The sequence below is a fragment of the Lates calcarifer genome, linkage group LG5 (assembly GCF_001640805.2).
Source record: "Lates calcarifer isolate ASB-BC8 linkage group LG5, TLL_Latcal_v3, whole genome shotgun sequence".
NCBI lineage: Eukaryota > Metazoa > Chordata > Actinopteri > Centropomidae > Lates > Lates calcarifer.
In genome coordinates this window covers 23,410,359-23,423,463 of record NC_066837.1, presented here as the reverse complement: position 1 = coordinate 23,423,463, position 13,105 = coordinate 23,410,359, and the positions used below count along the sequence as shown (strand labels likewise).

The 13,105-nt window shown below is 39.3% G+C and overlaps 1 protein-coding gene across 1 annotated transcript; it reads left to right on the top strand.

Moving 5' to 3' along the window:
* The first annotated feature begins 627 nt into the window (after window positions 1-627).
* tmc5 (transmembrane channel like 5) lies at window positions 628-12,929 on the top strand. Its single transcript, XM_018664830.2, has 21 exons — window positions 628-992; window positions 1,443-1,649; window positions 2,218-2,447; window positions 2,643-2,720; window positions 3,975-4,091; window positions 4,227-4,329; window positions 4,707-4,788; window positions 4,900-5,160; window positions 5,754-5,896; window positions 6,035-6,179; window positions 6,439-6,591; window positions 6,981-7,147; window positions 7,685-7,760; window positions 7,851-7,948; window positions 8,049-8,144; window positions 8,295-8,370; window positions 8,885-9,018; window positions 9,225-9,398; window positions 10,215-10,293; window positions 10,429-10,521; window positions 10,613-12,929. Exons 2-21 carry the CDS (start codon window positions 1,576-1,578, stop codon window positions 11,216-11,218), a joined length of 2,985 nt encoding a protein of 994 aa, XP_018520346.1. The 5' UTR covers window positions 628-992; window positions 1,443-1,575; the 3' UTR covers window positions 11,219-12,929.
* The last annotated feature ends 176 nt before the right edge of the window (window positions 12,930-13,105 follow it).

Below are 13,105 nucleotides of genomic sequence, written 5' to 3'. Positions count from 1 at the left end.
ACCCTGACCTCTGCTGCCTCTGGTTCTGGTCCAAACGAGGCTGAGTGCTATATTTCCCATAATGCAACATAATGCAATGTTTTATTTGACTTTTCCTGTCCAGTAAATCCCCATGTCTCTCAAACCCCATGTCCCTGTTTGTGTCTTTTTGTTTTTTGTCATTACTGGTAAGTTTTTGTTTATTTGTGAACAAAACTTCCAACATAGTAGCAGAGGGGAGTGCATCTTTATGGCAAAAAAGGAGAAGGAAAATAAGATCAAATCAAGATTAATCAAAATACAGAGGACCAAAGAATGATTTATCCTACAAAATGAAGTGGTTTAAAGACAATTGAAGTACTTTTTTTTTAAAATCTGAGTATGATGTCTGGCCTTTACCTGTTGTGCAAAACAAAGAAATTATGTCTATAAAATTGAAATTAAAATTGTTGCTTAACATAGCTGTCCTGCCTTGTATCTTGATGTATGCTTTGACCAGAGGAATTTCCATTATGTTAGTGAATAGTGTAATCATATCCAGGGACTTTAAAGGATGTCTCAAGCTGATGGTGGATTGCAGATTAATTATTTACTCATTATTCATTTATCTGCCTTTCTATAGACAAGTTCAGTCAGTAAGCACCAACAGAGGTCAGCCTGCAGTGGATATGACGTGAACTCTTGGACACCCACCTTAAACCCTAATAAGGAAGGCAATTACATGTTTGCCTAAGGGGTTTAATTATTTTTCTCACAATACAAAGTGTCCACATGAGATTTGCCCGGGCTATTCAGAGGGAGTGGACTTTTACCTTTATGGGTTTAGCACACACTTCCTGGTAGTCAGCTGTCTGACTGTGGCTTTCAGGCTGATCCACAGATCATTCCTCAGGCTTGATTTGTAAGGGCTGCTAAAAGGATTCAGTCATTATTCTGTGACTCTTCAAACTACATTACATACATGCAAGGAACTACTTCAATACATTTTCTCATCATTGCAACACAATTACAAGGTAAGCAGGAATGGCTTCATATAATCTAATGGAATTTTCTATCTATAATCTATAGCCTATATCCTTTCATACACAACTTCTTGTCCCAGTTTATGAAGTTTTTCATTCTAACTTCAACTGTTGTTTAACCAGACTGTGGTTGTCTGTAAATGTTTATTCATTGGCTCTGTGTGAGAACCACTGAGCTATGTTACTAAATGGGGTTGAAACCAAACCCAATGAATGAATTAATGATGAACAGATGAGGATGGGACCAAGAGATTAAATTGCATGTGCTTCCTCCTTACAATGTATCTGTCACTCCGAGTACCAGAGAGCTACTTGTTATATTATAAGTTATATTAAAGTTGAGTTTGCTGGCATCTGAAGCTGCTATGTAATGATGGCAAATATTTTTTCATGACATCCTAAGAAACACTGTTGTAGCAGTTAATGCTTTTGTGTATTCAGTTGAGCAAGTCTAGTGTCTTACTACAACTGGACCACACACACATCAACATACTTAAAAGAGACTACAAGAGATCGAGCTGAGGGATCGTCACTGTCTCCAAAGAAGAGCAGAAGGATCAATTTGAAGAATCTCATGACAAGTTACAGCAACGGTGGATTTTTCAACCCTGCTTACCATGACAGCGAGACTCTGGAAATTGATAGACGGTTTGTGGTAATATAATAACATAAAATGTGGTTTTGGCTTAAAAATGTGCATCAGAGCAATACTTATCTTGAAAAAAAATGTTATTTAATTCATCAAAGAATGTGTTTGACTGAGTGTTGTGTGTGCTTGTAATCAGAGGGCTTAAACTGTACTGTGAGAGAATGAACAGGATGTTTTCCAGGAACAGGGAGTCGTGTTGATGTGGATTTATCCAGGCTTCAAGAGTGGTTCAATTAATTTTATTTTTGTAAGAACTTTAAGGTCTAAAGACTCTGCATTAGTCCCTATGAATTTAGTCGCAAACTTAATCCTACTATTCCCTCTAGGACACAATGTCCCTAAAATTACCCACAGGAGAGAAACATCACCTCTATAGCATCTATGACAAATAGTGAGTTCAGATAATTATAGGTAATTGATTGCGCCACAATCATGACTTGAAATTCCAGTTCCTTCTTAGAATTGTTGACCCCTGTCCTCTTAGGTATCATAAACACATACTGTATGACCTCAGTGATAAGCAGTTTGTCTTTCACTTTGATATTATTTGTTCCTTATGCCCTCTAGGTCTTCGAGCAAAACCCACCACACTAACCCCTATGCCAGGGAAGACCCAGCCTGGCGGGGGGACAAGGCAGAGGCATATAACACTCCTGTGGGTCAGACCGGAGGTGATGACGCTTTGGCGAGAGTACCCTGGGGGGGCTGGCAGGAAGAGAGCTGGAGGGGGAGAGAAAGTATCCCCATGGGCCTCATCTCAACACGCCCTGGGAGCCCCTCATGGCAGCATGATCTCAGTGAGTGATATTAATTTGTGACATTAAGTGTTTGTATACATTCTGAAGTCTATACTGAAAAAACATTATTTGGTGTTGACAACCTGTTAGATTGTCAGTTGGCTCTATACTTTGGTATGTGCCTTTGTGTGTTGCTAAGAGACACTTGTGTTGATACTTTTACTCTATTTCCTCCTCACTTTTTTGTTTATTCAGATCACAGTACATTTCAAATCGACCCCGACTCTCACTATGATCGATCGCCATCTGTTCGACTCCCCTCTACAGTATCAGGTAATTATTAAACTAATCTTACTTCATAGATAAAAGCGTCTTTCGACGGTCAGTCTTTTAAAAGTTACTGGAAGTTCTCACACTGTTACTATGGTATCGCTAAGTACACACAAAGTCTTCAAAATGCATTACAAGAAAACAATTTAAAATAAATGTGACATGAATGCTGACTTGTTGATTATCAGTCAACTTTGACAGTCCAGCTGGGTAATTATTAATGGGGGCTGCACACCAACAAATGACATGGAAAACAAGGAAGTTGGCAAAAAAAATAAAATAAAAAAATAAGGGACTTGCTGAGGGAAGGAAATTTGTTTGGGAAATGTTATCTGATAGGACATAATATAGGGTTGTGTGCATGCATCTGTAAAATGGAAAAAGAAATATGAGTGGACATACTGTATATTGACTGCATTCTGTTCACTTTGTTATCTTGACAATTATTAGATGGACTGCCATGAAATGTGGTACAGATATTTACAGTCTTAACAGAACAAATCTTAATGAGTTTATTCCTGAGTTTTCCCTTTTCCATTTGTGGTTTTGAGATAAATTCTCTTTCTATGTGGTGGTATCCAGTTGTTTGCTTTTTGGCCAAATACCTGTAAAAGTAAAAGCATTATTATCACCAGCCACAATTTTACTTTGTTTTTAATGTTTGTTTTTTGTTTTTAATGTTAGCATTGTCATTGTAAGCATGTTCGCATGCTGATGTTTAGCTGCCTCACAGAAACACTGGTATGGCTTTACACTTATAACATTGTTATAAGTTACAAGCAAACTACACCGTCATTTGTGGACTGTGTAATTAAGTGACAGTAATCACAGTAGTGACACAGTTGGCACAGTAGTCCTGGACAGGCTGATGAACTGTGGCGCCAGCAGCTACTGTATCACAGTTTTAATCAGAAGTAAAGATAATGTAAAGACAGTGGAACCCACATTAGCTTAGACTGTACATTGCACTGCTATTAGCTTTACTTTCAATCTGTGTATTTACAGTACATATTTTAAAGGTATATGCAGTAGATTGGGAAAATATAAAGAGAAGAAAGGAACAAAAGCACCATACCTCTACCAAGCTATAATGAAAGAATAAATGTTTAAATGCATAGGCAGCTGCAGGTGTTGCATTTAAAAATGCCAACCTTGATGACTGTCACCCTGCTCCTATATTTCCCATCTGCTTATGAGTTTACCATTTAACATCAAACTCGAACAAGAAAACACATTCTTCTCTGTGTGTTCATTCAGGTAACATGACAATGCGATGGAGGGGACTCACAATGAGAAGGATGAGCATGTTTCCTAACACTGATCCTGCACATCGAGTGTTCACAGAGGATGCCATCAGGAATGAGATGGAGAATGGTAAGAGCCTGTGACCGGTGTCAGATTATTCCTGTGGATTTCGGCAAAATGAAGTGTGACATTTGAGCTGCATTGTGGAGCTGCTGTAGCTGTAGCTGTCAAGATAACAGAGGGGGAACTGTCTTGTCGCTACAGAGGAACAGAACCTGGTCAAGGAGCTCGTTGCCATGTCAACACGAGACCGGATCCGGGCCATTCGGGACCTTCCAATGAGCTTTGAAGAAAAGAAACATATCAGGTGGGTTTTAAACCACAACCAGTTAAAAGTGATAAACTTTCATGTCAGTGTCATTCTAGGGACTAAGTTAAACATTAGCCCCAACAAAGAACCATAAAATAAGGGCTCTGCATGCAAAGGCTTGGAAGTATTTAGAGTGTGGCTTAGTGATGTTGTCATACTGGAGGAAGAGTGACATATATGTGAGCAAACACACACTCACACAAACACACTGCTCTCTTGTTTGAAGGGACATTACACAAGAAACTATGGAAATAAAAGCAATTTCAAAGGTTGTCTGCATGCTGCAGCATTATATCAGTGTGGCGGATACTTATGGACTTTAAAGGGGCTTATGTCAATATCATACCAAATTATATTCTAAATAAACTTCACAGGAGCCAAGTGCTGGCATTCAAGTCTTCCAAGCAATCTCGCCAGCTCACATGTTTTGCAGATTGCTCTGAGAATGTCTCACTGGTGAGTTTTTCATCAATCATAAAACAATACATTGCAATGTCATTTCTAGTCTAGCCATCTGATTCATAACCTATGCTTGTTTGTTATACGAGTTACAAGTTGCTTTCTCAGTTTTTCCGCAGGTGCGGCTATGGCATCAGGTCAGCCAGGCAGACCCTGGAACTGTGGCACGGCATCATGAAAGAGATTGGTGGCAAATTTGGCACCAGTGTCCTGTCCTACTTTGTGTTCCTCAAGTGGCTGCTCATGTTCAACATCTTCTCCTTCCTGGTCAACTTTGGCTTTATCACCATCCCGCTGCTTGTTTATGACCCCTTACCCAACATACCTCCAAATGTGAGCTTCAGAGGATTGGAGATACTGACTGGAGCTGTAAGTGGAGGCTCTCATTACACCACCCATTTTCCTGTAAAGCCACAGCTTTCAAATGCTCCCTAATATGTAAATATAGATTTTTTTCGAATGATGTATGTATAATTTACATAGGACCCTGTGTCATGTTTCCATAATGTGCCCTGTAAATCTGGGGAACATAGGAATGACTCCTACTGTCACCACTCTCATTAGACAGCTGTTTTGAGAAAAATCCTGTACACTACCTGCCAGCACCAAATAGCAGACAGACAAAGTCAGTGACTGGCTAATGTTGACCAGCTAATAAGTCAATTGCTAACTTGATGTCTTGGAGTATTTAGCAGCTAAAGAGCCAGATATTTCACAAAGGAGTTGGTGAGGACCAAAAGAGTTGGTGGGGACTCCTCTGCTTACAGAGGAGTGACTTAGACTTACATTGGTAAGGTTGACAAAACTATGACTCCAAACAAATGATAAGGTCGATCCATTGTAGGCTCTTTCTGTTATTTAAAATTCTATTAAATTTGAACTAATCCTTCTGCACTGAGTGAATGATGACAGCATGTCTCAAACTTTTACACTGTGTATTAAATGTGTTTTGGTCTCCCCAGGGTTACTTCAACTATACTGTCATGTACTATGGTGGCTACAGCAATGAAACACTTGTGGGTTTAGTGGAATACAACATGCAGCTGGCCTATTTCTTCACCATTGCAGTCTATATGGTGTTGTGTGGAATTGTACTTATTTTCAGGTCAGTTTACTCCACTGTATAACTTTCTTGAATAGCTCTGATTAAATGTATTTGTCTTAATTGTCCTTTTTCTTCTTGGTTTATTGTGTTGTAACCGTTGTTACCTGTATTTCAATATATGTATTTATTCTCATGCAGCATGGCAAGCTCATTTAAGACAAACTATGTACTAGCAGAACCAACTTCAAGCGGTGCATGGCAGCTTCTATGCAGCTGGGATTTTAGTATGACCAATGAGAGAGCAGTGAGACAGCGCAAGAATAACCTTCGTGTCCAACTCAAGGTGACAGTTATTGCATTTCAATCCTTTTGCTGTCAATTAAGCAGCAAGTCAGGAAAGATACAGTAGGCCTTTGTTACATGATCAGTTCAGACGTGCCCTAACTACAGCTGACTGCAGCTGCAAATGATATCTTCAGTGAGCTTTCAAATAAACACAAACAAAAAAACAGTTACGTGTTAGAGATGAAATCCTTTTTGTAGACACATTATACATCTCATTATTTTTCATCACTGTGTTTGTCCTCTTGCCATCTCTCCAGGAGTCTTTGTCAGAAAAGGCCCAGAGGGAGCTGCTAACCCTCTCTGAAAAACTGAAGCACTTCGGGGTTCATCTGGGTTCCTGGCTTCTCTCCACTGGCTTAGCTGTTGGCTGTGGAGCCAGCATCTACTTTCTCTGCCAATATGAACAGCAGGTACAGAAGTCAAGATTGAATAATTAGTCTCATTGTTAGATTGGGATAATTGTTTTTGTTGCATGTAGACTACAGAGAATAATAAAAAAGATTCATTCTCTGTCTGGAAAATGTTATTCTTGTTGCATTAAAACCAGTATTGACAGAAAAATCTCCTTGCCTGCACAGTTGTGGATCCCTCTGTATGTGTATTTAGAGAAACAGCATATGATAATACTTTATGGCATAGTAAAGTATTTGGTCTTTAAACTCAGTATCAGCATGCGTCATAACCTTACCGTAATGTGTCAAGTCATTTACCAGTAACAGAGGGTTTGATTCATGTCATTGCACACAGTGTTTGTCATTGAACACTATCTCGATCTGACCGCCATGTGTTATCTTTATAGCGAGCAACAGATGCCACCGACTGGTCTCTGCTTCAGGAGGCAGAGACTCTCCTGGTTCCCTTTGTGGTGTCTCTGATGAACCTGGTTGTCCCGCTCCTCTACTCCCTCTTCAACAAGTTTGAGCAGTACTCCAGCCAGCGGAGACAGATCTACGCTCTAGTAGTCAGGTTAGATAGCAGATACTCAAGTTTCTATTAAGAAGAGAACACACACTACTACTACTACTACACACTGAATTAAAGGATGTAAGAGTGAGGAATATGTTTCTTGAAGGCATGAAAAGTTTAGGAAATGCACCTTTTTGCTTTCTTTCTGTAATATGGGGATATCAAGACTGCCCTCATATCTGTCTATTTCAGTATACACTATGTTGCCATGTTACATGTGGTTATGCACCAGACTATTTCTCTGACTATTCCCCTGTAAAACCACAAACTGACTAGTTGTAATGTGTTAATGAGTGAGATTAAGAGGTTCTGGTACAATGGGTGGAATTTATTATCTTTGGAGAGATACTTATGGCTTCTCCTGTTTTCAGTCTTTATGCTAGGCTAAGCTAACCGGCTGCTGGCTTAAGCTTCATATTTAACATGAGAGTGGTACTGATCTTCTCATCCAACTTTCAGCAAGAAAAAAAAAGTTATTCTACTCATTCTACTCAACCATTAATAATACTTGATATCTTTCTCATTTCTCACTTACAGAAATGTCTTACTCAGGATGTCCATTCTGGGTGTCCTGTGTTATTACTGGATGAATGTGGTGGTAATAAAGTTCTCGGTATGTTTGATATTAATGACACTTCATTGCCTTATAATGTATAACCAGTAGAAGTTTCACAATGTCACCCATCTATTGTGTTCCCTGCAGTGTTGGGAGTCCATGGTAGGACAGGCTTTGTACCGTCTGGTCATTGTTGACTTCCTTTTTATCACGTTGGGATCCTTCTTTGGAGAGTTTCTTAGCAAGTAAGTTACACAAATTGAGTTTGTTTTTGTTATTAGTAAAGAAAGAAATGGGGAGAGTTCACCTGAGACATGAGTTTTATTCATCATTTCTCTATTACAGTGTGATTGGGACCAGAATACTGCCACGTCTGGGGGTTCCAGAGTTCGACATCGCCAGAAATGTGCTTGAACTCATCTATGCACAGACTCTAGCCTGGTAATTATGATACATTTAATACTTGTCATTCAAATAATTGGGTGCATTATCCAGTGGCACAATGGTATTGTAATTAAGACTCATGCTTTCTCTCCTGGTCAAAGTGCCAATTTCCTATTAAAAGTTGGACCTTCTGTTTTCTCTCCATAGGATTGGAATCTACTTCTCTCCTCTGCTGCCCGCCATCCAGATTGTCAAATTTTTCATCTTGTTTTACTTGAAGAAGGTAAATGCAGGCTCACAGGGTTTGGTAGCCTTGTAAACTGAACTGCCACAATGACACACTGCCATCAGCAGAGACAATGCCATGGCATGGCTCATGTTACTTTGTTTGTGCACTTAGTTGAATAATTCATTTAAATCCTTTCATTATATTGACTGTATGCTTTATTTTGTGTCATGGAAAAGACAGGCAGGGTTTTCGATTGATGGAGTAAACCTTTAGGTTGCATTGTGCCTTACCAAGCAAGATGAGGATCAATCAGTCCCAGAAAGTAAATGACTTCAATATGACTGGTAATTTGACCCAGGCCAGATCTGGTGTTGCTGAATGTTTCATGAACATGCTGAATGACCTTTCAAGCAATGCTATTCAAAAGCTCTGATGAGGTCCTCGTGTTTTCTATTATGGGACAAAACAGAAATGATGTCTGGGCTGAAATGAGCTCATAGTTGAGTAAACTTTGATAGCACATTTCCAGAGGAATGAAAATGGTGTTTGTGTGTTTGTTTTTGCACAGATCAGCCTGACCCAGAACTGCCAGCCTCCACGGCGAACGGGCAGGGCAGCTCAGATGCAAACAACCTTCATCGCCCTCCTCTTCTTCCCTTTCTTTGTGGGAGCCTTGTCCATGGTTGCATACACTGCCTGGAGGTATGAGGATGTGGCATATTTTGACAACCATAAAACCTCTATCTCTATCTCACATTTACAGCTTGGAGTCAGAGGAAAATATTTTACAAGATCATTACCCTCTGAACAAAATTATAACAAAACCTCAGTGATACCTCTCTTTGCCACATGTTACATTGTTTACTAGTACATCAGTCCTGTTTTGTCCACCTTGTCCTGATCTGTAGACTGACTCCCTCAGAGCAGTGTGGTCCTTTTCGGGGACTCAACAATACCTTCAGTGTGGTTGGAATCTGGATAGATGATCTGGAGAAGATCCCCGGTTCTCAGTGGGTTGTTTGGATCTACCAAAATGTCATCAGGAGTGAAATCTTCTATTTTCTTATCACAATCATCATCCTGTAAGTACATAGTGCAATTGCTATGTTTTGTGTGTGCTACATGTACTGTACTGTAAACTGTAAATCAAGTTCAGATCCACATTTTGCACATATTTTTAAGTATTACAGATCTGCACACCAAACATATGAGGAAAATTAATCACAAAATCAAACACTAAACACAAAGCATAGCAGAGGCTGATGGGAATGTCATAGGTTTGCAGGTATACGGTCATAAATCAAAGAGCTGGACGAATTAAAATATCAGCCTCTTGGTGGCACTAAAGGAAAAGCCAGGGGGAATCACAAAATCCTTTAGGATTCATCCTGCTGGGGAACATGAATGTCTGAACGAAAATGTCATGACAATCCATCAAAATGAATGGAGTTATGCAAAATAATTTGTGTTGATTGGAAATAAAAGTTATTATTTTGTTGTGTAATTAGGCAGGTAATTATGTCAGCACAATAGGACAATTAAGCGTGTTCTGTATGTAATACTGGTGACCTGACGTGTCCAAAGCAGTAAACCTTTCAGATCATTGAATTTGAGGATAGGTTTGTCAGGACACTGATCAGTCAGAGCATCAGTGAGTCAGGCATGCAGGGTAACCATGGTGCTCAAAACAATCATAATGTCAAAGGCTGGTTCATTTATTGACTTTAATTTGCCTATTATAAACCAATAGAGACTGGAACACCGTGTGTACAGCATGTGCTTATGTGCATACTCATTTTCATTTTTATATCTTTGTGTCATTATGAAAACTAATTTCCTTGATATCAAAACTAATTTGTCTGTTGCTTGTTGTGCCTGGTCATGTTTTTGTTGTTCAGGGTCATCATATACATCTTCTGGCAAGTTGCTCAGGGCCGCAAGGAGCTTATTGGTCTACTGAGACAACAAATTGTTAATGTGAGTGTGTTTGAAAAATGTCCCTTGAAATTGTCTTTAAGTGAGTTATTCTTTTTTTTTTTAAAGTAAAGTCTGTTTTTATTTCCTTCACTGTATTCTTCTTTTTTTGTTTTTGTTTTTTTTTTTGCTCACCAGGAGGGAAAAGACAAATCATTCTTGTTAGACAAGCTCCAGAACCTCCAGAAATCTCAGCCTAATAAGAGACCCAAACAGAAGAACCAAAAAAAGGTTTGTTATGATATTTGTTTCATGCTAACTCATCACCTCTCACACTGGGATTTGTCATCAGCCTCACGGAATACTTTCCCCTGTCCTTTAGCACACCAAACGGCGTTCAGATGACCACTCTTCAGGTGCTCAATCCAACTCAAACGCCATGGTTCAGGCTTTACTTGCTCGCCAGCAAATTGAAGAGGAAGAAGACAGACGTCACGCTGGTGGAGTGCCCGTTCCCTCCGACATCTCCACCTCCAGTGCTCTGATGCAGGCCTTGTTGGCCCGTCAGAGAGCTGACGGCCAGGATGAAGATTTGTACAAGATGCCTGATAAACACTCGACATCCTCCAGTGCCCTCACACAGGCCATACAAGCCAGACAGAGGGCTGAGGGTCAAGGGGGGAGTGAATACTACAGTACAGCAGGTTTTTCTGAAAACCCTGCCAACAGATCCAGCGCTGTCATGCAGGCGATACAAGCCAGACAAAGAGCAGAGGAAAACGGAGCAGCTAATACAGATGCCTTGCCATCTCCTGTGTCAGGTGTTATGATGCAGGTCATGCAGGCCAGACAGAGAGCAGAGGAGGAGGACAGGTTTCTGTGGGCCCCTGCTCCACCACAAAACCCAGCCCCCTCAGGCTCCAGTGCTCTCATTCAGGCCATGTTGGCCCGGCAGCAGGCCCAGAACGAGTATGATGATGGTTACTGAACAAAGGGGTCTGACCTTATATAACCACGGGGACAGGAACAGAAGGGAAGAGAACAACAGAATGGATTTCTTTAAGATGACTGAAATCAGTCCAGGAATGGGGAGATTTCTCCTGATTTGCAATACATTCAGTCCTTCTGTATATAGGTAGCTACTGTAGCGTGGCTATGAGAGAGTGCAGGTCCACCTCTTTTTTTTTTTACAAATACCTTTTAATTGTATATTTAGTAAATAAGTAAGTGCTATAACATAAACACACTAGGCCTGATCTTGTGCCATTTCTAATGTAATTTCTGTAACATAAATGTAAGCCATTAACATTGTATATATTCTCTGTGAAAAGTAGATGAACACTTGATACACATAAAAGAAAGGCAAAAATAAACTCATCACTGTCCAGTGCATATTAAGTAAGAAAAGGCACTGTGAAGCAAAATGTTAATGCCAAAATAAACCTGTGATAACGAACAGAATTACAGTCACCACCATTTATGGAATGAATAAGCATGGTTTGTTAAGACAACACTGCCCCCTGTAGGATATATGTGTACAATACCACAGATGTTGAGTTTTACGTTTATCAGACAATGACTGTCCTCTTAAACTTTGTTCTTGGCTAGTGGTTCTTGAATCATTCTAAAGATCCCCTCCAGATGTGCTTTAAAAAATAATTTACTTTGAATAATAATTTGTATGGAAGCCCATTTATGCCACTGTAATGAAAAAAACCCTGTAAAGGCTTAGTACTATTCATTATTTTGAGACACTAATTATTTTTTGAAAAAGTTTCAAATTGTTTCGATATTCAAGTCATTTTCTTAATCACACTGGTGGAAATGGGCCTCCATAGAGTAATGGTGTTCCATACTAAAGTGAATGCAATCTAATATGTAGTAAAAAATTGAAAATTCAATGTTCATAGCTGTAATGTAAATTCACTAGATACACTACAACACTACACTACAACATTAAAATGCTGTTGTAATGCAGTAATTATTATTACTCCAGTGGTATTATATGTAATGCTAAAGTTGTCTACGTAGCAATAGCAAAAACATACATATAGTACCTTTATGCAAAGCACCTGAATACATCTTCCACCACTGCCTGCACTCAGGATACAGGTACAAACATCTGCCACAGACATAGATACATTTCTGAAAAGAGAGGGGGTCACAACCCCCCCCACCACCACCACCACCACACACACACACACACTGTGGAAGTTAGGCCCTTGAAGGCAACAATATCCAGGACAGATTTTTGACTGAGAGGATTTTAATATCCACCAAATTTATCTCGATACCATGAGCATTTATTTCCTTCCAATCAAAGCAGAAACATCAAATGAAAATTACATTACACTTACTGTCGATCTTTCTGATCATGCCATTACAACTGCTCTTATGAACCTTCATGCTACAAAAGTCTGTTTCACTGCACTGTTTTTTTTTTCAATATAATTAATGCAGGTGTGTTTCAAATTCATTTGGACTTCATGACACAATAAAAGTAACTGATGCGAACATCCAAAAGTGAAATAATACACAATTTTCCACAACCATTCTGTGTACAAACATACTGCACACTTACACCTCACAATCTATTTACAATTTACATACTGTATCTAGGCACATCATTTGCAGTATTTGTGGCTTTATGACACATTTAATAAACACCTGTTATAATAGTCACTCTGTCTTTGTGAATACATTATCATTTGCATTGATTTGCTGATTGAAACATGTTAAGGCTATTAGCATCTGAGAGACCCTCACTATGTTTATAAAGGTATACTTAACATTTTCTTTTAAATCTACATTGGTAGGTTACACAAACTGAGAAAACACCTTCATTCATGAGATTAGATCATGTCCACTTTTTTCC

What these genes read in the sequence shown, in the direction of transcription:
- tmc5 (XM_018664830.2), top strand. Translation starts at nt 1,576, where the DNA reads ATGACAAGTTACAGCAACGGTGGATTTTTCAACCCTGCTTACCATGAC. An exon ending in TGGTGGTAATAAAGTTCTCG is followed by an intron (nt 7,761 to 7,850) that starts GTATGTTTGATA and finishes TGTTCCCTGCAG; the next exon opens with TGTTGGGAGTCCATGGTAGG. An exon ending in TCTTGTTTTACTTGAAGAAG is followed by an intron (nt 8,371 to 8,884) that starts GTAAATGCAGGC and finishes GTTTTTGCACAG; the next exon opens with ATCAGCCTGACCCAGAACTG.